This window comes from Pogona vitticeps, chromosome 4 (genome assembly GCF_051106095.1).
Source record: "Pogona vitticeps strain Pit_001003342236 chromosome 4, PviZW2.1, whole genome shotgun sequence".
Classification (NCBI taxonomy): Eukaryota; Metazoa; Chordata; class Lepidosauria; order Squamata; family Agamidae; genus Pogona; species Pogona vitticeps.
In genome coordinates, this window is record NC_135786.1 from 5,397,617 (window position 1) to 5,425,012 (window position 27,396).

General features: G+C 43.3%; 1 protein-coding gene across 1 annotated transcript; it reads right to left on the minus strand.

Annotated features, from left to right (window-relative positions):
- Positions 1–1,058: 1,058 nt before the first annotated feature.
- Positions 1,059–26,782, minus strand: STMN3 (stathmin 3). The gene is made up of 5 exons (XM_020812435.3): positions 26,204–26,782; positions 9,692–9,787; positions 8,145–8,320; positions 6,567–6,758; positions 1,059–5,514 (listed from the first exon to the last, which is right to left on the minus strand). Exons 1-5 carry the CDS (start codon positions 26,220–26,222, stop codon positions 5,455–5,457), a joined length of 543 nt encoding a protein of 180 aa, XP_020668094.1. The 5' UTR covers positions 26,223–26,782; the 3' UTR covers positions 1,059–5,454.
- Positions 26,783–27,396: the final 614 nt, after the last annotated feature.

Consider the following 27,396-nt stretch of genomic DNA (forward strand, 5'->3'; position numbering starts at 1 on the left):
GTCTTCCAATATTTATTTCTGTCCTCAGAAGGTCAAATATTCAGTGAATTGATGCCCCCAATCAAGACTGTGATGATGCATCATCATGCAACATGCATGCTTTGGAAGTGGTGCATGGATGCCAAAGATCCAAGGGGACCTCCGGGGGGAAGCAGTCACAGAAACACAGGCTTGGCAACTGCAGGTGGAGGAACTGGAGAGATCACCAACAAACACTTGCTTTTGCTTTCTGTTCTATAAAAAGTCAGGCTGGATCATCTAGTCTAGGAGGCTGCCAGTTCCCTCTTCAGGAAATTTCCACCACTCAACTATTTTCCTCCCACCATGGCTAGATCAGATTCTCTCCATTTCTACCCAACAAACTGCTAAATCCTGCCTTCCTTTTCTTCTTGATTTTTATTAATGCTCTTAGTTGTTCTCAGCTACTCCAATAAGCAACAAGGCCAGTACTGTACAGGCATCTCATTTTTGCTACAGGCCTGGTCTTGCTGTCCTCAAGGTGGGATACGTGTGCGAGGGGTGTACCAGCCAGGTTGCAGGTTCTGGCCTACGTGACCGAATGCTGTGTTATGCATTCATGCATGCATACAGGCATTTTAACCTAGTTTTTTTTTAATGAAATGCTGGTTTTCTGTATGCAGAAACCAATTCTTTATGGAGGAGCATTCCAGCACTAACCTGAAGCCCGCAATGGTACAACTCAGACACAAGTTTGCCATCTCAGGGAAAACTAGGTCTTATTCCACCTGAGCCATGCCTGCCTCTAGAAATGCTTCATCCCCCCCTCCCAATGGATAAGTCCCAGAATATATGCTGCTGTTGAGCCTGTACTCATGAGTATGACCTTTCTGGTTGTCATTGTTATTATAATCAATATCAGCCATCGTAATCATAGTACTAAAAAAACAAAATTTACAGCAGGTCAGATTTACACACCAATCAAACACTCAGCACCACAGCAAGTAAGACATTATTAACACCTGGCAGGTATTTCCGCTTGTCCTGCCAAAGGACGTGGGAACTGACCTCTGCCACCACTTCTTATACACAAACTCTTATTTTTTTCCTTTAAATTTCCTTAAATAATTTTATTTAAACATTTTAAAATGCATTATCACTACTGTAATGGATGGGATGATTCTGCGTGATAGACAGCTGCTTATCTAGGACAGATGCTATTTAGAAACAGATTCATTAGCTACATTCAAGCCTGATTCTTCTTTCATCCCTACCTGTTGCTTCTATCAGTCCTAGTTTCCTTCTGAGTTTCTTAACAAACATTTCTGTTTGACTTGGGGGCTCCATTCTTTGGATACAAAGCTTTCTGACGATGGTTGTAAGTTTTTTGGGCTGTTTGGTTGTGTTCTTAGGTTTTCCTTATAGCCCGAAAAACCTACAACAACCATTGGATCCTGGCCACGAAAGCCTTCAAGAATACAAAGCTTTCCGCAGATGTCCTCCTACTCTTAAGTGGGAGCCAGGATATGTGATGGGGAGGACACGATTCCAACTGACTTCCAGCCAATTTTTGTCTTGATTGGGGTCAGCTGGTTGTGTTGACTCAGCTGGATCTTTACCCACCCACCATATCCACTTGCTATATTGCCTAATAGTTTACCCAATTTCTTCCATACTTTCCTTGAACTTTCTGTTTTAAGCACAGCATTCACTTTCCTGCCCTGTTGCCCAGCTAATTTTAACAGTTGAAATCAGACTACATTGTTTGTCAGTTCCACCTGGAAGGGTCACAGAGAAGCTGTACTCTATACAGTTGTAAATAACACCCCAATACTGTGCAGTCCTTGCCTGCCCCATTTCTTAACTGCAGAGAATAACCAGACAGTGGCCAGAGTCCTACTGGTGTTTCACATAAGGTTTGCAGAATGAACCATGGCTAATTGACAAAGCGTTGGGGCACATGCCAGATCAAATGACAGAGATGTGCCCTGGCACCTCATCCGTTAGTCATAATCATCTGCAGCAAGACACAAACATTGCATGGACACCAGTAGGATTCTGGCCAACATAGCTTGCCAAGCCAAAAAGGTGATATGGCTAATACTGGGAGGGAAATGGGGAGGGAAACTGGTGTTACTGAAACCATAGGTCTCTGCAGAATGGCATCATGGCCCATTAAAACCCTAACGCTTATGTTTGAGAAGTCACCATTCCGATCTGGCCAGGGAGCCATTAACACTAAGAATTATAGATGCAAGAGAACTTAAGAAAGGAGATACAAGAAAAAGAGCAGGAGATACTAAATTAGTACTGAGTAATACCTATACCTCCATGGGGTCACGAAGAGTTGGACACAATGACTAAACAACAACAAAATAGCTATACCAGTACTGAGTAATATCAATGGAAGATGTTAATATATACTCCTGTGGGGGCTGGTATTGGAACAGATTTTGAATCTCCCCAATTCAGGACTTAACATAACCCCAATAGAGCCTTCTAGAGACAATCACTCTCTGCTAACCAGCACAGTAACATTGTGAATAAATGGGGTTCCATGAGATAGCATGGGAGAACGCCATTGGAGCTGGTTGAAGGGGGCTCTCCAGGTGTCAAACCCTGGGACCCATTCTGTAGCAGGCTAGAGTAAAGCTCACTTTCCATGTCTTTGGTGCATTGCTGAGAGAGAGCCAAGAAAGCCCCTTCTGGGGATACAAAGAAGTCTTAATTAATTAATTATTGTCAAGTGAAAAGTGAATAGCTCCCAGGCTATTGAATAGACTTTGTAATGTATTAATAGGACTGAAAAAATTACAAGGCTAGCAAAGCTGCTAAGCCTAACATGTGGCCTGCTTTGCTTCTAGAGGGTCCCCGTGTCTGTTTCTGGTATCTCAACTGAGATGACAGTGATCATTTCACCTTTGCACTAACTACACTGAACCTTTTGTGATAACGGCAGTCACGCTAGGACCTTTTCTCTGGAGCATAAGTCAAAAAACAGTGCTGTTGCATGTTTAGCTGATGCCCCCGCCCTGTGGTGCAGTGGAGTGCTGCAGCCAAAACTCTGCTCACAGCTTGGGTTCAATCCCAGGTAGCTGACTTGAGGTTCACTCAGCCTTCCACCCTTCTGAGGTCAGTAAATTGAGTATCCAGTTTGCTGGGGTGGGGGAGAGCAATGTGTAACTTGCATAATGAAATTGTAAACCACCCAGAGAGTGCTTTGAGTGGTGTGGGGCAGTATATAAGCAGCACACTCTTGGTGGGGGAGGACCACGAATAGAGGATGTGTAATGCATTTACCTAAAAGTTGCCAGGTAGCAGCCAATTTAATGTACATCCTTGATCTAATAAAAAATAAACAGCACTGTGGCATGAGAGTATGCTCCTTATCTGTGCCAGTCTCTGTCCTTCTTACGGGGCACTGGCAAAAAGGACCAGATTGAGTGTAAATAGCCATTTTAGTTTCTGGCTTCACGTCTGTGGAATCTTACTCTTCAGGATGGGAAGTCCTGCAGGGTAAGGACCTGGATGTCTCATTGACCAAAGCAGACCTGACTGAGAAGACCAAAAACAAAACAAAACAAAACAAAAACCACAGATGCTGAGAAAGGAAAGCTGGGCTAGGAGGCAGACCCACCTGGATTCAATAGGAGTTGCTTTTACAGAAACATCTCCAGAGCTGGGCTTCACAAAAGCCAAACCATCTCGCTCAACATCTCCTGGCCAGCAGTTCTGTTTCTGTCCAGTTCCTCCAGGTTTTATGCCACCTGGGGGGAATCAGCATCTGCTCAGCCAAAGCAACCTGTATTATTATTATTATTTCTACAGTACAGGCAGGCCTATGTCCCAAGCACTTTTACTTTCTCAGTAGTTAAACAGATAGGTTTCTTACTGTTGTTCTGAATGCTCTCTTTTGTTATAATAATTTTCCTTTTAATTCTTTCATTGTGACTCAGTGGTGAAATAACAAATATTATCTGGCTGACACAGCAGATTGTTCCATGCATGTATTTTGTCATTTAAACATGGATAGTTCCTAAAAATAGAGTGTGAATTGGTTTAAACAGAATTTTCAGCTATCCAGGTGAACACTCCTGCCACTTACACCTGCTACTTTGGTGCATAATAGCAATCAGATATTCTGTGGCTTCTACCCTTTTATCACTGCAGCTTCATAAATCAATGCAAGATGCACACATTCCAGTACATTACAATTCTCTATTTATTTATTTCAAGCGGTTTCTTCCCTACATGTTTGAAGCTGTGACTATCAGAGTTTCTTTTTTAAAAGGCTCCTGCTTGCTTTGTTTTTAAAGAGAGACCCATAAACGTTACTCGCGTCCATCCCTTGAAATACTTCTCACAAGGTGCTGCTTACTATCCCCACTGGCAGTGTTTAACTAGAGCCTTCCAGGCTCTTGTGCAGGCATGCAATTTTCCTATGACCTTCGTGACCAAATCGAACTGGTGTCTGAAATGTCGAGATGCTTTTTTTTTTTAACAAGATGAAACCTGGGTGTTGCCATCAAATCTAGAACTGTAAGAGCTGGAGGAGACCCCCAGGGTCATCAAACACAGCTCCCCGTTGAAGCAAGGGGGATCCCCGAGCCCTGAAGAGATATTCATCCTAAAGGAACATGTAATTCTATAGCTATGATGATGCCTAAGGCAAAACAGAGCAGCGGATCATGCTTGCTGTGCTTCTCTTTTTTTTATGTGTGGCCTATTTGCTAAAGTCTCTTGTCCGCTAGAAATCAGTCAGTAGAAGAGAAAACAAACTAAGCTGCAAAAAGGCATTTTCCAACCAAGTCCCTCAAGCCTTCCAAGTCCCTCCTTCAGATCCTGAGAAAGCAGAGGGTCTCTTTGGGCCCATTACACTGTGGCCGGCCGGGATTGGCCATGGAAACGATGCTCAGTGCAGCCAATGGTTTGAGCCTATGGATGCAAGACACTTGTTTGCAAACACACAGTTGTCCTCATTCTACACTTCCATTGTACACTCAAAACAAACATAGGTGTATACCTAAAAAAGACGTGGTGGGTGAATCATCCTGATTGCCTTCTTTGACAAGGAAGTGCTCCTCTTGGTCCAATCCTATATCCTTCCTTGACCTGGGAGGAAAGATGCAGGAGCAGCAGGTGGTTCTTAGAGAACAACGCCGCTGAACGCATCCTATTCGTGGTCTTAATTCTTGTGCACTAGTTTAAGATTATTATTTTTTCTGAACAATAGCCCAAAGAGAAGCTGGTTTATGGATTCTATAGTTAATGTGTGTGTTAATTGCTATTCTGCTGAGAGAGGTTCATCTGAACCCCTCCACAAATTAAGGATACAGAGAGGGGAGAGAGATGTAGCTTGCTATACGGGAGGGAAGAAAGAGTAGGGGAAACAAAAATGGAGAAATTCGATGTTGCCTTATCTAGATTTAAAAAAAAAGTGTTGGGATTTGTTTGTTAGTTGTTAGGAAGCAGGTGCTAGTTGTGTAGAAAAGCCCTTTATCCAGAAATCTCTTCCCGTTGCTCCTTGTTTCTGCGCACCTCAGCTGCATGCAGTTCCTGAAAGACATGGAAATGATACCAGTTGTGAACGCTACTTAGAGTAGGGATAGATGAACTGATGGGCCAGGAGTTCCAGCAGATTTATAACTATAAATACTGAGGCTCCAAGACTTTGGCCATCTCATGAGAAGAGAAGACTCCCTGGAAAAGACCCTGATGTTGGGAAAGTGTGAAGGCAAGAGGAGAAGGGGACGACGGAGGACGAGATGGTTGGAGAGTGTCATCGAAGCGACCAACATGAATCTGACCCAACTCTGGGAGGCCGTGGAAGACAGGAGGGCCTGGTGTGCTCTGGTCCACAGGGTCACGAAGAGTCAGACATGACTTAACGACTAAACAAACAACAATAGGATCAGGCACTTCATGACCTTTTGTCGTTTGTGAGGGAAGAAATATAAATTTTGCAACAATTCAGCAGCAGATTAATTCCACTGAAATCTAAATTCAGTGTGCCTGATTCTAGGTTAGATCCATGATTGAATGGCCAATGGCTGTGCTTTTTTAAAGGACAGCTACCACTGGGGGTGTGGGAATCAAGGTATGGGAATCAGCACGGAGAGGGAAAGAGTTTAATGCTCTCTTCCTGTGCTGTATTCTTTTCCAAATTATTCCCTCCCAGAGAGGATAAGGCTTCCATCATAGTACCAATATGTTTTGCCTTGTGGGCCAGACAGCATCTCTGGGGAAAAGGGGAAGAGCTTCAGCTTAGAAAAATGGTGCAGAGTGGGAAACGTAACACCAGAAGGAAAGGATTTTTACAATCCCTTCTCTCTCCTATCCTATGGAATTTGCCTTTCAAAAGCCAACCGAAGATCTAATCAGAGATCCTCTGCTGTCTCGTGTAGTGTTTTTAACTGGGTCCAGTGTGTTCAGGGTGTGTGGCAGCTGCAGCAAGAACCTATTTTGTTAACCCTATTAAGACCTGAGAGCGGGAGTCCACTGAGTATCAGCTGTTCCGTGAGCTGAACTGGTTGCGTTATTCATATCACAAGTAACATTGGGCATGTGTGACTCTGGGGTTTGGTTAGGTGAGAGTTTCTAGCACTTGCCTTCTCGCGGAGTCGCTCCCTCAAAGCAGCTAGGTGAGCTTCGCGGATCTCCTTGCTCAGCTCCATCTTGTAGTTGAGTTTCTCCTCAGCCAGCCGGCTGAAGTTGTTATTCTCCTCCAAGGCCTTGTGAAGCACCTCCCGCTCATGCTCCCGCTTCTCGGCCAGCTGCTTCAGGACTTGGGCCTCCTGGCTCTACAAGGAACACAACAAACCAGAGGACCTTATGCAGCCTGTCCGTAGCCAATTCTTTGTCCCTCTGTCATAGGAAAAATCTAGGCATCCTTTCCCCAATGGATTCTCGAGCTTGGTGAGTTCAGTTCATCATCATGCCTGTCTGCCCTTTATGACAGACGCCCTTGTCCTCACCTTGAAAAACGCACAAGGAGTCTTGCGCGGCTGCGATGCCATCACCGGAGACAGGCCTTACATTCTTTTAAACAATAGGTCCCCCAATTCCCCTCAAACGTCTCTTATAGCTGCACGTTAAACCAAGATCTTTAGCCTCCTAATAAAACATAGGACATCTAGAAAGTTGTTCCCTATCAATGAACTCAATCATATTACTTTCTAGATTTTCTTTTAAATTATTACTGAGCTGCTTCTTCCCAAGCAGGTTCACACTTTATTTTCCTCCCTGGCTATTGTGATTACTTATGAGTCAACTGCAAAGGAAGAGGTTAGTGTTGCATCATCCAGTCACCGTTTTGCTGATAGACTTAGTGTTCATGACAACCATAAAGCTGTCTGGTAAAACAGTAATCACTTTAAATGCTTAAGACTAGATATGGGCTATTCACAGCACCACAGGTGCCACGGAGGCCCATTTCCGCCCCTGCCCCCCCCCCCCCCCAGAACTAGCCAGCCAGCCACACTTTGCTGCGCAGTGACTGGCTCCCTCATCATTGTTCTTGCATCAGTTGCAGAATACGCCTAGCCAACCCCTTCGGCATGGAGGTGGGATGGGGAGTCTCCCCACTCAGCCAGTGACTGGTTGGCTGTCTGGGGAGGCAGAGAAGAGCTGGTTGAGTTCCTTCTAGGATTGGCACAATGGCAGAGCCGAGCAATGTACGGTGAACAGTGCTCACCAAGTGAATTGGCTGGTTCTGGTGGGGAGGAAATTGGCCTCTGTGGTGCCATGATTCATACCCCCAGGGATGCAAATACAAATAGCCCATGTCTTACTTAGACCAAAACCTTATTGCAAGATACTACACATGTGACAGCATGGTTTTCACGACTTGTTGGTTGTCACTTGCATGCCTAGATTACAAGGTGGATGGCAGATGGCAGGTAAAATGCCTCTTATTGCTTATATGCTATTTATACAATCATGTGCTATGATTAGATTCTGGCTTTAATGTTACTGATTGAATATTAGTAATAAGTATGATTTTGACTGACTACTCCTCCAGTGGCATTTGCTTTTGCTTATACACAAAGTTCTGGAAATCTGAATGGCAATGTTCCAAAGATTTTTCCCAAAGCACCGTGTGATTTTAGTTCTGGCTTAGGCTCCAAAGCTCAGTTCGAGGAAGGCTCTAGACCAACTGGTGAGCCATTCTGTGGCCATCCCATTACCTTCCTCCTCTCTTCTGCAGCCTCCAACCTCTTCTGCAGCTCTTCCAGGGAGAGGTCCCTCTTCTTTGGGGGAGAGGAGAGGACAGGGCTCTCGGGAGACAAGTCAGAAGGTGACTTCAGAATCACTTCAAAGCTCTGACCAGAAGCCCTCTTGTCCAGCTGCTTGACCTCCATATCTGCACAGAAGAAATGAATCACAGTGTCAGTTCTAAGTATGGTTGTGTCATGCCCATTGCTGGTGCATAACTTTAAAAAAAAACACTGGTTTCTGGAACATATTCTAATAGTTCTCCAGACTGCCTTCTCACTTTCACTCTCCTTTCTGTGTGCAGAATTTTCTCTAGAAATATTAGGATTTGTGTATGTAAGTGCAGATTTGTTTGTAAGCATCAAGCCTAGTTCCTGATATGCAGCTGTAAGTAGCAGGATGTAATCTGATGGTATAAGGTATCAACTAAGGTGTGCGTCTCTGTGTTGTGCAATTGACTCACTAAATCCCCATGGATTCAATGGGCTCATTTCTAGTATGATTCACTACATTAAACAACAGGATTTGGGCCAAGAAATCACTATTGGTCTTACTGCTCCTTTAAAGGTCTCTCCTTTCCTCGGCCCTACATACTGCTACTATAAAGCTATGCATTTGACATGTGAAACCCATACAGTTTGAGAATAGTGAAAAGGCAGTTTTCAGTGCCACACAAAGGCTGCCTTCCTAAGGATATCCTACTAAAATACCATTGACTTCACTGGAATTTAAGCAGAATTATAATTAAATCACATGTAATTTGTGTGACTTGATTACTCCCTGGTAACTTGAAAGCAGATAAAATAACTTTAATCACTTATTTTTTTAAATTTGTTTCTCCTCTTCCTTTTTCAACAAAAAAAGTAAAGGAACAAAAGCTATATAAAAAGTTCAAGTGAAATCAATGCAGGCCCATGGAAGGAGCCTCAGGCCCCCACTCCGTTTGCTAAGCTGCAGAATGAATGGCCATTGGTGGTGGGAAACTGTGAAGGAAAGGGTTGGTGGTTGGATCAGGCAGGATAAGGGAATGGACCTTGCGCTCCCGTAAAGCGGCGACTAACCACTTAAGGTCAACTGAAAAACCTCAAAGCACCGTGAAGTGGCCTGTGTGTGTGGTTTTGTTCTGTATTAGAGCATTAACATGTGCAAGCCACCACTTCCTGCTACGGTCATCAAAGGGTGGACATGGATTTATGACCCAGTCCTGATCTGAACCACCAAATGTGAAAGCACTTCAAGCCAGTGGGAAAAGACAAGAGAAATTCCAGATGCTGAGAAAATAACTTCTTATTCCAAACTCAACTGTAATCCTAATTTGAAGACAAGATTATGGGCAAGAATCAACTGTAATCCTAATTTGAAGCTCAACTGTAATCCTAATTTGATGACAAGATTAAGGGCAAGAATCTTTAAAAAGGACACGAGATACCTTCTCCAGTATGAAACGGGATTGTGTATTTCTAGGCAACAGTAGTGAACTTGACGGCACTGGTTTTCTGCAGGTCTTTGTCTCACTTACCTCCATATTGGTAGATGGTGTTTGGGTGTGGCTGGGTGTGGAAGCAGGAGCAGATCAGTGACAGAAGGGACAACTCCTTCATTTTCTCTTTGTAAGCTGGAAAGACAGAGCCAAAAACGGATAAATTGAAAGGTCTAATTGTAACACTGTTATTTTCAAAGGAGAAAGGTGAAATGTTCCCCCTCTCATGCCTGTGTCTTCTGTAGGGCTTTTTTCTAGAGCTTTTTCCACCGTCTCAGAAAAGGATTGGTTTGGTTCGGGTTGGGTTTTTGGTCTGCACCATAAAGCAAAGTTCTAAAGATAGCTTTAATATAATGATAATCATATGCTGCCAAATCAATTTTGGCTTACGATGACCCTTTCCAGGGTTTTCCAGGTCAAGAATATTCAAAAGTAGTTTACCATTCCTTTATTTCAAGGGTGCCCTGGGACTGTGCAGCTTGCCCAGGGTCACACAGGCTGGCTTTACTTGCAAGAGGCACAGTGGGGAATCAAACCTCCAACAGTTACAGCCAGATACCTAAACCTATCAGAGGGCAAGAATTTGAAACCCTCACCAGCACATCTACGAGCAGAGCTTGTCCCTCGTAGGAAGAATAGTTTCTTGTAAGTCACAAGTGAGAAAAATAAAAGTTCTTCTATGTATATCAATGGAGCTTGTTCCCAGGACATTCCTAAGAGATTGTACCTTTTAGCATTTGTTTCGTAGACTGTGGTATTTGGTCCTTTTCTTCCTTATAACTTTCTGTCCTTTGTTCATGTGGTCTTCCTGGTGTTGCCTCTTCTAGCCAAAGTACAATATGCTTCCCCCCCCCTCCAATTTTTCTTTCCTTATACAAATCTAGCTGCTGTTGAATTGTGTGTCCTAAAGAATACAACGCTGAAGCAGCCCTGCAACTGGCAGAAAAGAGATTTGTCCAAGACAATCCATCTGCTTTCATCAATCCAGCCATCAGGACCTGGGTGGCTTCCCAGGTAGCCACTTGCCAGGATTGATTAATAGTTCTTCTTGGCTCCCTGCAGTTGCTGGCGTCACCCCATGAACTGCCATGTGAGAGATGGGACAGGATTGCTTTTGAATTTCTCTCCAACATAAGGCTAGAGGTATTTGTTTTACCCTTCCTCATAAAACGGAAACAAGGGAAAATGAAATGAAAAGAAGGCATTGCAAACGTGAGAACGAGGGTAGGGGGTCAATAAGTAATTCACATACAAATTAGATCTGGGTTACATGATCTGTGTAAAAGCCACTTCTGCCTGGTTTGGTCCTCTGCCCCTTTAGGAAGATATTATAAGGGGACATCATAATTAAGAACCTTTCCACTTTGTCATACACACAGACACACAAACCCCAAGGTAAGGGTTCTACGCTGCCATGGAAAGAAATCAAGGCATTGACTAATCCCCTTCGCATTGGCCTTAATGGAGCAAGGTGGGATTCAGCCACATGGAAGTGCTTCCCATATATCTCAGGCAATGTAAAAAGTGGCCCATGGTTCCCCCCCAAATTAAAGTCCATCCCCATTTACTGTGTGACTATCCTGTAAAGTGGAAACAGTAACCTGAATGTGCACGCATGTGTGTGCAGGAAGGACTGGCAAGGTTCTAATGAAAAGTGTTTTGCAGATTAGATTAGATTAGATTAGGCATCCTTCAGTCTCGAGAGACTATGGTAACATGCTCTGTATGGAGGACTTGGAATAGCGTCTAGTGTGGCTGAAAAGGCCAATTCGAGAGTGACCCTCCCTTCCACACTGAAGACAAATATAGTCTGTCCCCTGTCCTGCTCCCTGATTTGGCTGGACTGCCTCTTTGCCTCGGCCTGCTGGACAAGGGTCTCTTCAAATTGGGAAAACCATGTAACTTTAGATTGTATTGTCATATAGGTAAAGGTAAGGGTTCCCCTTGACATTTAGTTCAGACGTGCCCAACTCTAGGGCATGGTGTTCATCCCCGTTTCCAAGCCGTAAAGCCAGCGTTTGTCCATAGACAGTTTCCGTGGTCACGTGGCCAGCGTGACTAGACACGGAACACTGTGACCTTCGCACCGTGGTGGTACCTATTTATCTACTTGCATTTACATGCTTTTGAACTGCTAGGTTGGCAGGAGCTGGGACAAGCGACAGGAGCTCACTCCGTTGCGTGGATTTGATCTTACGACTGCTTGGTCTTCTGACTTTGCAGCACAGAGGCTTCTGTGGTTTAACCCGTCCCTTATTTATTGTCATATAGTGCAAGAGTAATCTTTATGAATGGAACTGTTAAGCAGAGACAGTGTCCTGTTGATTGGGTGGTGAAAATAATAGGGGGACATCACCCCTTATCTCTTAAACTGGCAATGAACCAGAGCTCTGGTTGGCTGTACCACCTTGCCGTTGCCTTGTCTCTGCTGCTTCTAAAATATTCATGACTAAACTGCTCACCGACAAGATACTTAGTGAAGTAAATCAATTAAGCAACAAAATGTATGGCATATGCTTAGAAATCTTGTACGAATTGCTCCAAAGATAACACAGGAAGCCGCAAAAAGCCAACGTGAGTGTCAGAAAACTGCAGATGTAACACATATGACAAATTTCAGAAGCACAGGAAACCCAAGCTTTGCTTTGACTGTTTGATCTCTCTCAGTTTTAAAAGGCATTCCACTCACCTGGACCTGTGTGTAGACTATAAATCCCTCTTGCCAATTTGCCCCCTTCCATTTTTTTGTGTTAATATCTGTCATTAAAAAAAGGGCATCTGAGCCTTTCTCTGTTTTGTCATTTATGAATTCAAGACAAGATATCAAATGTATCTTCCAGCCAATGGATGTTCTTAATGCCATTGGGACTGAACTTAATAAAAGTGATCTAAACCTCTCAGAAGAAATCTCCCAGCTCTGTGAGTTCATTCACACAGCACTTGCAAGTAGGCATTTATCTTATTTATTAAATCTACAGATGTCTGAGTGATATATAGAAAAATATGAAGGGAACAATAAAGTGTAATCAGAACAATACAACATTGCACATTTGACCCTGGCATTTGCAGTTAGAGGCAATAGATGAAAAACCGATCATGAAAAGCTGGGCTCAGCATCCTCTGCTGATTCAGCCTCTTATTGGGGGTTGCTTTCTAAAGGCTCCACCAAGTATCACCCAGCAATTTCATCATCTTAGCTGTGCTTGCTGGAACAGCCTTTCCTCTCACCCTCAACCTGAATCCCCCTGCTCCAGAAACCCCCCTGCTCCATCCATCTGGAGACAAATGCAAGCCAGCTGCTGTCAGCAGGCTAATGAGAGGAGAAAAGTGGGAGTGTACATCCTCTGGCACTTGAGACCCAATGGCTCCATCTTGGCGCCAGTGATCACAAGCAATTAGCTGCCTCCAGACAATGTGCATCACGGGGAAGGGAGGACCAGGTCTTTGGGTTTCAGATGTATCTGAGAGTCAGGAAGAAGCCACAGGGGAAGAAATTTGGAGGAGACTCTGCCTTGAACTCATCTCCTTGCAATTAAATGAAGTTGTAGCTGAGTCTCCCAGCTGGAGTCCATGTTTTGCCTCCAAGCAACTCAGTGAAACTGGAAAAGGGATTGAAAGAGACCGTCTTTACCCAGAGCTGATTTTCTAGAGCCACCTGCTGTTCACTACTCCCGCTGTTCTGCAATTTTTCTTCTCTCCCCCCCCCCCCCAAAATATAAGGCTGGCATCTCCTCAGACACATCACTTCTTGCACAAAACCATTTCAGTCCGCTGCTACTGGAATTTCTCTTTTGAAGAGCTAAAGGGTACAGATGAAGGAGCTGTCCTTTCAGCACTACTTTGGCCTGTATTAGCTCACAAGCCAGCCAGGCAGCCCATAGAAGATTTTACACTTAATGATTAAAAAAAAAATCTTTGCATATATATTTGTTTAAAATGACTGATATCCTGCTTTTCGCTAAGGGAGGCAAAAAAAGGCTGTCATTAGAAATTGTGCCTTTTGGGTGCTGATCCCTTCCTTATAGAATGGGATCCTGGCAGATGTACACCAGACCTCCTCCCTCCCATCTTTTAAGACACTGGTTCTTAACCTTGGGTTACTCAGGAGTTTTGGACTGCAACTCCCAGAAGCCTTCGCCACCAACTGTGCTGGCTGGGGTTTCTGGGAGTTGCAGTTCAAAAACATCCGAGTAACAAAGGTTAAGAACCACTGTTTTAAGAGGTGGTGTGTTTCAAGAGGCCTTCAAAGATATCCTCACCTGAGTCAAATTTGTATTTATACCCTGTTTCACTATCATTTGGGCTTTTTAATTATTCACTATTTAGTTTTTTACATGTATAAAGACTACATTGATTTTGGCTTATTTCTAATACAGTACATCTTGCATGCCGTATTAGCAAGACTGAGGGTCATGATACAAACTACAGAAGGATCCTAGAAAATTCATGTGTGTAAATCTTTTTAGATTCTGATTCTATATGTAACATATCTGTTCTATTTCTTTGCTCTCTTCATAGTTAAATTAAGCCTATGCCTATTAATAGGCAAAGAAGGCAAACCAATATTAAACTGAAGAGGATGTGAGAGGCTGCCATTTCTAAACCTGGCCAGCTTCTGCTGGCCAGAGTTATTTATTTATTGAATTTATATCTCGCCCATCTAGACATCGTGTACTCTGGGTGGCTTACAACAAAGTAGAATTAAAACAATTCAAACACTCAATACAACCACAATTTAAGCATAGTAATAATAGTGTAGCTCAAGATGGAAAAGCAATGAAATGAAAAAGTAAAGACAGAAAATTAAAATAAGAAGTAAAGCTCAAGTACTGACAATGGGGAAGGCCTGCCTGAAGAGCCAGGTCTTAAGCTGACTCTTGAGAGTTAATTAGGGGTTCTTTGATTTTCTATCTTGCGTTTGGACTTTAAAATTATTATTATTTCTTGTTGAATTTACATTAATGGGGGGGGGGAGAAAATCATGCAAGTTCTAGTTATGCAACAAGACACGATAGCTCCCAAGCTTCTCCTGACCTGTGTCCAACACATGTTATTTTTACCGCCAAATACTTCAGAAAAACTATAAATGTGACACATCCCCACAGGTGTAGCTTTCTGGGGTTCTTGTAGAGGGATGGGTCCTACCCCATCAGTGAAGCCCTTCTGTTGATGGAGGAACCTTCTGCAAGACCCTACTACTCAACAGAGGCCGACCGAGTCCTATGGCTGCAATCCAAGGAATCCTCAATCAGTCAGTATAAGACCATCACATTTGAGTAAATGTATGTTACTTTCCCTCAAGTCAGAACTGACTAAGGAACTCTAATAGGACTTCCAAGGTAAGTGAGATATTTAAGGAGTGGTCTTACCAATGCCATCCCTCCCCATCACCACGAAGTTTCCATGACCAAGTGGGGATTCAAACCAAGGTCTTCTGAGTTCTAGTCTGACACTCTATTGAGTACACCAGTGGTTCCCAACCTTCTGTAAGCCAGGTGTTGCTGGACTGCAAGTCCCAGAAACCCTGGCCAGCAAAGCTGATGGTGAAGGCTTCTGCGAACTGCAGTCTAAGAACACCTGGGTGACCCAAGACTGCGAACCACTGCACTACACCGTGCTCAGTATCCGCATATGAGTAAATATTCATATAATTGACACATATGTTTTCCTGGGTTTTAAGTATCTAATACTAATTCTTTAAAACATAATCCTCCACTTGCTAGCCTTCCTTTATAATCTTTCGTCTTCCCTTTAACACCGCTTTTAAATTTATATAATTCCATTATTGAACAAACTTGCTAATCTGCTTTAACGGAGCCTATAAACGCTTCCTAAAGCATATTAGCTTTGGAGAGGGGTATCTGAAAAGATCTTTCACATAGGGCTACTTCCAAATCCTTTGCCATCAATATGTAAGGATAATGGTTTGATTCTTACTATTTCAAGTTGATTCACTATCAATTTATCCCACTGCCCGAAGGAATTCTCCCTGTAGCAAATTATAAATGGAAGGCACAATCCTTTCTCAAGACCTTTTTGGCATTCTGTCCTTGCTTTAGAATTTAAGCTGCTATGCTGTGCAGGGTTGGCAAGAAGTAAATCCTATTAAAGCCAGTGGCTGAAATCTCTAGTATATAGTAGGCCCATTGAATCAATAGAATGTGCAAAAGTATTGACTCACCAAATCCCCATTGATTCCGTGGACCTACTCTTGTTGTGACTTACTACATATTACTGCCACTGTGACTATTTCAAGGTAAAAATATAAAACTGGGCTGCCAATGGCGTTCAGATCAAGACATAAAATGGAATGTCATTGAAACTGTATTTAAATGGTTGATTAGAATTATCCATAGCAGTCTCTGATTGGTATTAAGCCTAAGGCACAACTTTCTTCTTTCTTTTAGCAGATGCCCTCATACATGTCCTGACCTACCACTACAAGAGGTTGGATGTCTTTTGAATAACTGCCGTGATAGTTATTCAAAAGACAGATTCTTAGAGATGCCCTCCTGGCTTTCTAGCATCTTTCCCACCCTCAGAGGCAGACTGACCAGCCAGCATCAAGACAGTGAGCCTGCTTCTTAAAGTCTTTTCCAATTACTGTGCACTAAAGGGAACTTGCTGAATTAGCTGCAGCTATGTGATAAGGTGGGAAGGTCACAGCGTTCTGTGTCTAGTTGCGCTGGCCACAGGACCACGGAAACTGTCTACGGACAAAACCCTGGTTCTGCGGCTTGGAAACCGGGATGGGCACTGCGCCCTAGTGTCGGACACGACTAGACTAAATGTCAAGGGGAACCTTTACCATTACCTATGTGATAAGGTCTGGTCATATGCTTGGTACAGAACTAGACACGTGATCAGACCTCACCTCACAGCTGCAGCTGCTTACTTAATTTGTTTTGCTTGGAGATTTGAACAGAAGACTGAGCTAGAACTGATGGGAATTGTAGTCCAACTACATGTCCCCTTTACCTGTTTCAGGATTGTGTCCTAGGCACAATTAGCAAGAGGGACATACTGTAGCTTCTGAAAAGGGTGAGATATTTCTTCATTCTGAGATCAACTTCAAAACTATTAGCATTGAGAACCCTGAACATTTCAGCCAAATTAGAGGCCAAGCCCAAAGAAAGGATAGGACTGGGCGAGTACTGTCAGCCACAAACTTTAGAGCCACAGAACTAGCCCACCAGGAAAAAAAAACAGAAGTCCTGCTGAAGAACCACTTTGGTGCTGACCCTAGAAACAGGCCATGGTACAATAGATAAGAGGAGCAGTTCCAAAACGTTCCAGTAGCATGTCCCCATTTTGATCTTTGCCTTTCCACCTCTCCTTTACCATTTACTCAATCCCTACTTTTTTAAAAAAATCATAATTTAAAATTAAAGGTCTATACAGAAAGATAATTCTCAAAAAATGAATTAAAAATAAGCACTTTTTTTCTTGATAAACCCAGCCTTGGCAACAACATCTAGCACAGAATTTTGTTTAAGCTGAGAGTAATATACTTCTTCTCACAATCTCCCTTGAAATATCTTCACATTCCCCAGATTATGAACCAGTGGCTCAGAGCCCTTCTGATATGACAGAATCAAGGTAGAGCAATGGAAACGCTATGCGGGCTGTGTAGTGATCTTTGATTGTTAGTTGAAAAGAGATTGATCAAAGCAGTCTCAGGGGAGAACTCATTTAGGCTTCACTTTGTCTTCAGACTGATGGGCGTAGTAAGGACCACCTAGGAAGCTTATGTGATCTTACAACTGATTCCCTAAGTAACCTACAGAATACTCTTGCCTTGCTAAGAAATCAGTGAAGAAAACAACCCACAAACAGCTGACTCCAAAATGCAAGCAAGGTAATCAACATAAATTGTTAGCAAAGGGGCTTTGTTTGGTCCTAGAAGCTGCTGGCCAGGGGACTCATTTAAATTTGTAAATTTCAGCACCTAAAAACATCTCTCCCCTTCGGGATCATATGTATGTGTTATTTCCCCTGCTGCTGAAGCATTTGAGGCAGAATGAAAGCACAGAAAATAGATAGGATTTCTATCATAGCATTCTAGGATTCTCTGATAGAGATCTTGGCTCAGAGTCATCAAGCAGACAGTGGAAGACAAGATAATTCAGGACAGGCTCCTGAGAGAACACCTTGCAGCCATTCATGGAACCATTGCTGTCACAAGAGTGAAAAGTCTATTCTGGAGGAAATGCTAGAAGCCAAAAAGTAGTTCAACTTAATTATACTCTCCATTTAAACTAAGATCAGCTCGCGGAAGTCTAGGTTGTCGAGAGCCCCTACACAACTAGCTGCCCCTGTGTGTATTTTACCCATCTGTGGGGCTGCTTTGTAGGTTGCAAATTTGATGACTGCCACAATATTTGCCCCCTTTCTTCCATCTCTTAAGTCTTTGCCAAGCCACTCCACATCTTTTGGAAATATGAATAATATCAGGAAACAAATGATGCAAAATAAGTCAACGCATATCACATTTCTGTCTCTAAAATCTGAGAGGGTTTCCTGCCATATAGAATGTTCCTCTTTGCTTATACCTAAAAACCTCTCCATTACATCAACACAATAATACATCAGCCCTATTCAGTCGTGCTGTACTCTCTGGAACCATCAACATGGTTACAGGAGAGAAGGTAGCCAGCGCTCGCACCTTGTAGCCTTGCTCGTGCAAACAGTAATTACACCTGAAGAGAAGCTTCCTGTGCGAGCAGGAATGTCTTCTCTTTGTACATTTGATGCTCATGTGATCAAAGCAACAAGGGCGTGGGAAGACTAGGTTTACCCTGTAAGTGATATTTATGGATTACTGAACTGAGCAGGCTTCTGAGAGGCCAAAGTGGTAAACCTGATTTCACCACCATCAGCCTCCAACTGACCACGTGCTTCCCCCCCCCCCTTTTACGTTTCCTTCTTTTAAATCTATTTTTCTATCTGCCCGTTGTTATTTTAGTATAAGAGCCACTGTTTCTTTGTACTCTAAAAAGCATTAGGAACAAACGTGACAGCCAGTACATAAAACTAGGCTGTAAGGGATCAAGATATGAGTGTATTTTAACTTGAGGCCTAATCTACTGAGTGCCTCTATCGATCAGATCCAATGGCAGCTGAGAAAAATGCACACCACTTCTGTACGATGGAATAAATCATTTTATTTGTGATGATTAATTGATGCAAGAGCCAAAAGAAGTTGTTTTTAACCCCCTTGTCTTCACTTGGGGGGGGGGTTCCCTTCACTGCAAAGCATTGTCCCTGTGGCTATGATTCACAGACACCTGTGCACCCCCAGCCCCGTGACAAAGACCCACAACAAAATTGTCAATCGAGATATTCCATGTGATCTTAGATGCACCCGGGGGTTCCTAGGCTAGTTAAACAAAGCAGTCAGACTGGAGGTTCTTTTGCGAGCTCAGACCTGAACACCCAGCAGGGTAAAGACGTCGTCGACACAGCTCGTCTGATAGCTGATTAGATCTATACTTGGCCATCTATTTTCTAATCTATGCTAACAGCAAAGCTATCTCCCTTTCATGTCCATGACAGACGGTGACATGGCGTGGGTGAATATTTCATGTCCTTGTTTTCCTTCACACCGGTTCTAGCTATGGAATTAGAGACTGAAAGACTGCCAATCCAGTTTGACATTTCAAATGTAAACCAAATGATTGAATTTGCTCATGCTATTTGTAACTGCACTAAAAAGAGAAAGGCGTAACATTTTTTTAAAAAAGGTATAAATGCACTAGATGCTTCAGCTGACATTAAAAGATCCAAACCAATAATACTATAATGTTTAGGATATACCACAGGGACGCTTTTCTGTCATTGTTTTTTTTTTTCCTGAGGAATTTCTGATAGCAAAATGGCACGTATTTTGCAAATAAGGAGTCATGAATTTGGGGGCCTTGAAATGTTTTTACACTTCAACTCCCAGATGCCCCAGCATGAGCAGAGATAAGGGATTATGGGAGTTGTAGTAGTTTGAAGGCTCAGGGTTTACTACCCCAATATAACTAATACCACACTTACAGCATTTTACCTGGAGCTTATTAAGAGTTATCTTGGACAGGACAGACATTTAATATGGTCACATGACAACTAGTTCAGGAGACTACTGCCACCACTGAATGAGAAAAAAAGAAAGAAATTTGAGCACTTCTCCCTAGAGTTTTTTCCCCAGAACCTTGTGTACATAGAAACAATATGCAGGACCCTCACCTAGGGCCACAAGGTATATCTATATAAAGAAACTTATTCTTATCCCCCAGACAGATAATTTTCTATCTACTGCTATGGAAATGGCATTCATGTACAATAACACATGTCAGGGATTAGCAAACCCCTGCAGGGGTGGAAAACTAATTTACCCTACCCCATACTGCTTGGGTCAAAGGCAGGGCCAAGCCCACTTTCCAAAACATTATATATACATCTACACACATACGTGGATTATCATACAATAATTGCAGTGCCTTTTCTGAGAATGCCTTTTGCCTTTCAAGGAGCTTTCAAAAATCCCCGGAGACACGCTGAGGAGTGACATGGAAAGGCTAGATGTACGTGCTAAAGGCTCATGCATACTAACTAGGATCTCAAGTTCTCTCTCCTGTCCCCCTGTACGAACCCAGAAGCATAGTCGTAGGAGGGAGCTGGAAATAGGGAAGGAACTCATCAGAAAGAAAGAGCAATGTCACAACCTTTTCAATCCATCGTTTGATTAAAAATCCTCCCAATGAGCTTCAGTTTAAAGCCCCTTTCACTTCTTAAAAGGCAGGCAAATGTATTGCTTGTATTTCTTTAAAATCATATGTCAGTCAACATGAATAAGACAATGCCCTCTCTTTGTATTTGGAAACACCAACAATGTGAAGAGGTGACAGCTGGGAATTATTTGGAATGGTGCTTTGGACAGATCAGGGTCCCATTATGCAGTGTGCTTTTCTTTTGATTCTGGAAAGAGGAAGCATGAGATCCCTTCCTGTTCAGCTTGGTGAAGTTCATACCCAGCATCTCTGCCTTAAGGGGAGAATCTGATCATGGACAAAGATAGAGAGGGTCCAGGAGACAGAAGTTGCAGGATGGAAGATTGATGAATCTACAAAGCATCAACATTATTTGGAGAAGCACAGAAAAGAGGGGATGGAATAGTTTTTTTGGCCTTTTTTTTAAGGAATAAAGACAACTATGAAAAGAACTGCTATTTATACAGCATGTCACTAGCCACAAAGAGCAAAGAAATACTTGAAAACAGTAGAAATGGGAAAGGCATTCAGCTGGAATTCATTTACTGAAAAACATGCTTCTTAATAGTCCAGATGTTTCAAAAGCCTACAGACCTTTCAAAGGCAATGAACAGTGTTTTCAAGAAAGAAGAAAATACTCAGTAATCTCAATCTGTAACTATTCCTTAAGCAGTGAGAAGAATCTGCTAGCCTTGCCTTTCACGTTTAATGGTTTAACATCTTTGTCAAGGTGGGCAACACATGGACTGTCAGTCACAAACACCCCACTTATGGGGTCCCTATCACTGAACTTTCTGCCATCTAATAAAAGCATTGCTACTCACATTTCTCACCCACACATCAAGTTGCTTGATAACGCAACTGGGAATGCAAATTACAGGTTGTTAACTAGCAGCAATTTGCTGCCGCAATTTATGCAGATACCGATCCTAGGGTAAAGCCACGGCTGGTTTCTGATCAATATCTTTTCACTGGCAGAACCAGGATTTGTCCATGTAGAAGTAAGTTCTTTGCATGCATGTGTTGGTTTTCCAGGCAGAAGACTAGTGATTTATTCCCTGGAAAATACAGTTAATTTATCACTACTAATATGATTGCTCACTGGAAGGACAGATCCTGAAGTGGAGGCTCCAATACTCTGGCCATCTCATGAGAAGAGAAGACTCCCTGGAAAAGACCCTGATGTTGGGAAAGGGTGAGGGCAAGAGGAGAAGGGGACGATGGAGGACAAGATGGATAAACAGTGTCATCGAAGCGACCAACATGACTTTGACCCAACTCTGGGAGGCCGTGGAAGACAGGAGGGCCTGGCGTGCTCTGGTCCATGGGGTCATGAAGAGTCGGACATGACTGAACAACTAAACAACAATATGATTGAGTCAGAAGTTTTTGGGCATGCAACTTTATCACCCCATATGACAGGTTGTGCCTGACAAAATTCCTTTTCTACTTCTAAAGGTGAAGGAATACTATATGTATGTATGAGAGAGACAGATACTCTGAAAGGGAGAGATGCTATGGTACTATGGTTTTTTAGAGTTGGGTACACTGGGATTTATATAGGGCCCAGCTGATGAAGGACTGATCAGGAAGTCTAATTTGCCAGAAGAGACCAAGAATTTTAAAACAGGTGTGGAGTGTGGGGAAACCTCAAATAAAACTGAGTGTAGAATCCATTAGGGAACTGGACAGCAGAAGAAATAAGAATATCTGCCACAGAATTCTTGTGTTTTCTCAAGCAATCCAGCCTATCTCTGAAAGTATTACTAGGAACTCCAAGCTAATTGTAGAGAAGATCAGAGCCCCTATGGAGTATGGGCAGGAACCTACACGGATTATTTGTCAATTAGGATGATGCAGAACAATTCCATATAGCACAGACAGGTCTCCAGCTGTGACATACAGTGTGGATTGAATATTTCCCATCCACACCTTCCTTGCAACCAGCTGGACAGAGATTCCTTAGACTACCATCAAGTATACCATGATTTACCTTTCCTTGTTCAAAAAGAGGCAGCCTATGATATCTCTGTGTGTGTGTGTGTGTGTGTGTGTGTGTGTGTGTGTGTGTGTGTCTCTCTCTCTCTCTCTCTCTCTCTCTCGATAAATACAAACATGTCTGTTCCTATATGGGAATATACAGGAAGATACAGCAATATATAAGAAGATGAAGAGCCGGCTGGAAAAGTCATTGGATGTCTAGGTCCAATGTCTCTTTTCCCACTTTCTTTCTGAAACTAAGAGGTTTGGGGAAGTGAATGGGTTTGTTACAGCTGGAGCTCAGCCTCGGTTGGTCCTTGCAGACTTCTGTTCTACCATCCTGGCAGGTCTTCATGCCCTTCCTTTCGTGTCATCTACAAATCAGCCATGTACCATCTGATACAGTAAGATCCCTGGGGCATGGCTGGTGAGTTCTTGCCAAATACAAATAAATAAACCTGTATCTTGACAGAGAGACTAGAAGAATTTTGATTGTCGCCCTCGCTGCTGTTGCAAGAACGGATGAATACGTAGCTCAGTGGTTTAGACGTCTGGGTGCAGAGCTAGAGGTTGAGATTCCCCACCGCACCTCCTTGACAGGGGCTAGACTTGATGATTCATAGCGTCCCTTCGAGCTTCTAAGATGATGATGATGATTAATGCCATTATGAACTGTCAGACCTAAATGAAACCTGTGTGTGAACCCTTTGATGCATTCAGATGGAAAACCAGGATGTGGAACCTATTGTCAGATATTTGAACCTCCTTCACCTCTAACCTGCTCTGACTACCACTTACTTTTTAAACCTCCTTATGTATTTTTAAATGTATTTTGTGCCTATTTTGAATTTTTATGTTGAGTTGGGTTACGATTAATGCTGTTATTTTTATGTTGTAAAGGGCCCAGAGTGGCCTTTGGCCAGATGGGAGGCATAAAAATAAAATAAAATATATATTTCAGGAGAAATGTTGGAACCCAGTTATGCGGGTCCCCTGTGGTTCCTTCCCTCCTCTTCAGTCTTAATTTCTTAATCTAAACAGAAACCTACATTATATACAGTTATCCTGAAAGCTGCCTCTATGGGGAAATAGGTACTGTATGTTAAAAATCAAATAAATAATTATTTGTACCCCATCGGTTTATTTTGCCCATCAACTGTTTTAAAATATTTAAGAATGTCTCTCCCCTTCCTTTCCAACTTCCAAAAAACTTTCCAGTCTACACTCTTAACACTGATAGCAGTTTACAGGAACCAGAAAAGGCTCCTCCTACCACAGAGGATGTGTGCTTGGAAAGTCTTTCTCCTCCTCTGAATGCCACATATCAACGCCATCTTCAGTACGGCCAAAATATTCAGTATTTATAGGCATGGGGACGCTTCCTGAGTTTCTCAGATAATTGCTGACTCAGTGCACAGCCAGGATACCCAGTAGCTTTTCAAGAGCCAAATGTACAATTTGCCAAATGGATGGGCCAGCTGGAAGAACAGAAGGGTCCATTACAGAAGAAAAGTCCCAGAGGACTTGCAATACACCACTGCGTTGTATAATCCTCAGGAAAGGTCACAGCTATCCATTCCACATCCAAATACTAAATGGCCAAATCACTTTGTGGGGCAGCTTTGCATGGCCCACTTGGGACGAATACTCAGGAAGGTCTAGCCTACCTATGCAGGACTGTCTGGCATTGCGTGCAAGATCTCTGCCTGGACAGAATCCTTTGGCACATCTCAGCCACCACTGCAGCTCTGCCTCCACTGAGCATGTGCTGTTCTTTCCCTTGCTAGTTAAGTGGGAACAATACAGGGAAGCAAGAACAGGGCTCGGAGAACATGCTTTTCTTTTTCAGGTGCAGATTTTTTTTTATTCATTTGTTTTCAGTCTGAATTAGATCTTCAGAAAGCTTCTGTCACAGATGTAGAGGAAGACCCTTCTGGCTGCTCTCCAGCCCCCCTTTTTTTCAGTAAGAAGAGTGAAGGAACAAGGAGGTAGGAAGGAGTGGTTAGTTGAGAAACGCATTTACTGCCTAGAGAAAAAAAAATGTCCCCCCCCCCACCAGCTCTGTGGTTTGTAGGCTTACAACCAGGGACAGCTACCTGTCTCAAGAAGACTTCACTGGAGATGGCTCCATTCTAATCCTGCTCTTTTGTCTTCCTCACTCTCTTTCTTATTTCTGTCATACTCCTGTCATCCTGCAATCCATGTTATTCGGAACTAGTCTTATGCCAAATTTAATCCAATTGGAAAGCAAAGAGGATTGGAGTTAAAAAAGACCTCTGAGAACAGCTGCGCAGCTTTAAAGGTCCCTTCCTATTGTCAGGAAATTGAAATTTATTGTTGGTGGGGGTTAAAGGGAGAAAGTACCATATTGTTTCCGAGCACCATATGGGAAAAGCACCTGGTACCCAGACGTGTCCCTCCCCCCCCCACTCCTTCCCAGCAGGGTCTGTCAGCCTTTGCCTTCATTGCCAAGAAGCCCGAGCAACCCTTGTATTTCCATTTATATGCTGTAGACAAATTCTACATTAATAATTAATAATTAATTAATAATAAGATGGGGGTCACATATTTCTGAGGGGGGTTGAGAGAGAGTTCTCCAGCCTTACTGTTATTTTTGCTGCTTTTCATTCCTTTAAACAGAATGTTTTTTTTTTAATTTTAAGCAGGGGGCAAGCATCTTTTACGTCAACTTTCTGGCAGATCTCTCCTCTCATGCAAAGCTTATTTTGAACCGCCCCAAACATACAGGCAGGCAGACAGTCACATACATGGTCTCCTTGTATTTTAAAGGGCAGAAGCCCAGAGAAGAAATTGCAGATGTCACTGAGATGGGCAAACACAGTGAAAACAGCAGGAGAAGCCGATCTTAGTCATAGGGTATTTGATGCATTTATGCATTCTGTATGAAAACCATTCACTCCCCTTCCCCTCTTTTCCCCCCACCTAGGACAACACCCTCTGCCCCCCCCAACTGTGCCTGAATTTACAAAAGGTTCCCAGACTGACAGTGTGGGGTCTTCAAAATCCTCATGGGCAACCTCTTGTCTAGATTTTTTTAAAATCACCACTAACTCATTTCTTCCCCAATGATATCCATAGGGCCCCTGCTTCAGCCACGACAACAAGGGGAAAGATGCAGCAAGATGATGCTCAGGAACTAGAAAGCCACGGCAGCCACACAGAAAGCACACCAGCCTGCTGCTACACACAGCGAGCAAAGCTGTCCACACACCCCTCCAGACAGGCCCCGAGATCTGGGAGGGCAACAGGGTGCAGCGATGCAGTGGTGTCATAGCCCCTGCAGGAAAGGATGGTTTTAACAGCATTGGTTTTCTTTCAGCGCCATGGAGGGACCACTCCCTCTAAAGCAGCTTCTGGTTGTCAAACCTGCCCAGATTCTTTCTGCTAACCCAGAAGTCTGGTAATTTTTATATAATATGCTTGATTCTTTGCCCTTTTCTCTTTTCATCCTTTCTGCTATTGCCAGTTTGCAGTTAGAGAAAATTGGGGTTTAACCACGATAATCATGATGAGGATCATTCGAAATAGTGGCTCTCCCCATCCCACCCCATTTGGGCAAATGAGTCTGAAATCACCTAGAAAATGGAGAAGGTATTATTGGACATCCACCTATCCAAGAAGCAAGCAAGCATTCAAAAGGTGGAGAAGAGACAATGACACTTGTGTGTATAGCTTTGCCGGAAAGCCCCACCTTGAAAAAAGAAGGAGCAGGTCCTGGTTTCCAATGGACCATTCCGAATCCACTCATTCTCAGCCGAATAGCTGCTTTAGAAAGAAAAAGCATTGGTGGTTTTACCTGAGACGGTGCTGGCCATGATGGTGAGATGGGTAGCGAAGAAGAGACTGCAAGGGAAAAAGACAGAGAGGCGGAAGGCTGGCTTTCCTTGCTGGAGTGCTGCAATGCTGTGGAAGAGGAGGAAGGTCTGACTCAGCTCTAGGGGGCTGTGGCTATCCGAGAAGGGAGGAGAGAAAGAGCGATAGGAAGGGGGGGGGATGAGAAGGGGTGTGGGAAAAGAGAAAAAAGCTCGAAAGGCAGAAAAGCTTTCCAGATCACAGTATCAATTGGCTTCCGAGGGTTTCTTTTGATATCAGAATCTTTTCCAGCATCAGAGCGCTAGAAATGTACAGCCTGTGTGTGATGGGCAAAGGCAGAATGCCAGCAGACACACCCAAAGCGGGAGACTCGCCTCCCTCCTTTTTCTTCTCTGGCGTAATCTAGCTGTCTGGTGCTGTATCTTTTATTCCCATGAGTTGGAAACAAAATGAGAAAAGAGACTGCAAACCCTATTTTTGTTGGTTTGCAAGATTTAAAGAAGGATGAAAGCCAGGTGACTTGAAAGCCGCACCTGGTCTTGAGCTACACCTGGCATGAAAATGGCAGCTACTGAGTTACTCTGCCCTGTCACTACCATTTCCCTGTTTCAACCACAAGCAGAGCCATTCACAACCCGGTGCGACTACAGTACTGTATTGCAACTGAATTTAGCCCCACAGATTTTCACACTTGAATATACCAATAGGTCTCCAGCCATCACTACTTTGGAAAATATGTCCTTGTTTTTGAAACCAAAAGACAAATTCAAGTTGCTGCTGGAATTTGAGCATCATTTATTTATTTATGTTGTTTAGCCGTTTAGTCGTGTCCAACTCTTCATGACCCCATGGACCAGAGCACACCAGGCCCTCCTGTCTTCCACTGCCTCCCGGAGTTGGGTCAAATTCATGTTGGTAGCTTCGATGACCCTGTTCAGCCATCTCATCCTCTGTCGTCCCCTTCTCCTCTTGCCTTCACTCTTTCCCAACATCAGGGTCTTTTCCAGGGAGTCTTCTCATGAGATGGCCAAAGTATTGGAGCCTCCGCTTCAAGATCTGTCCTTCCAGTGAGCACTCAGGGTTGATTTCCTTCAAAATGGATAGGTTTGTTCTCCTTGCAGTCCAGGAGACTCTCAAAAGTCTCCTCCAGCACCACAATTCAAAAGCATCAATTCT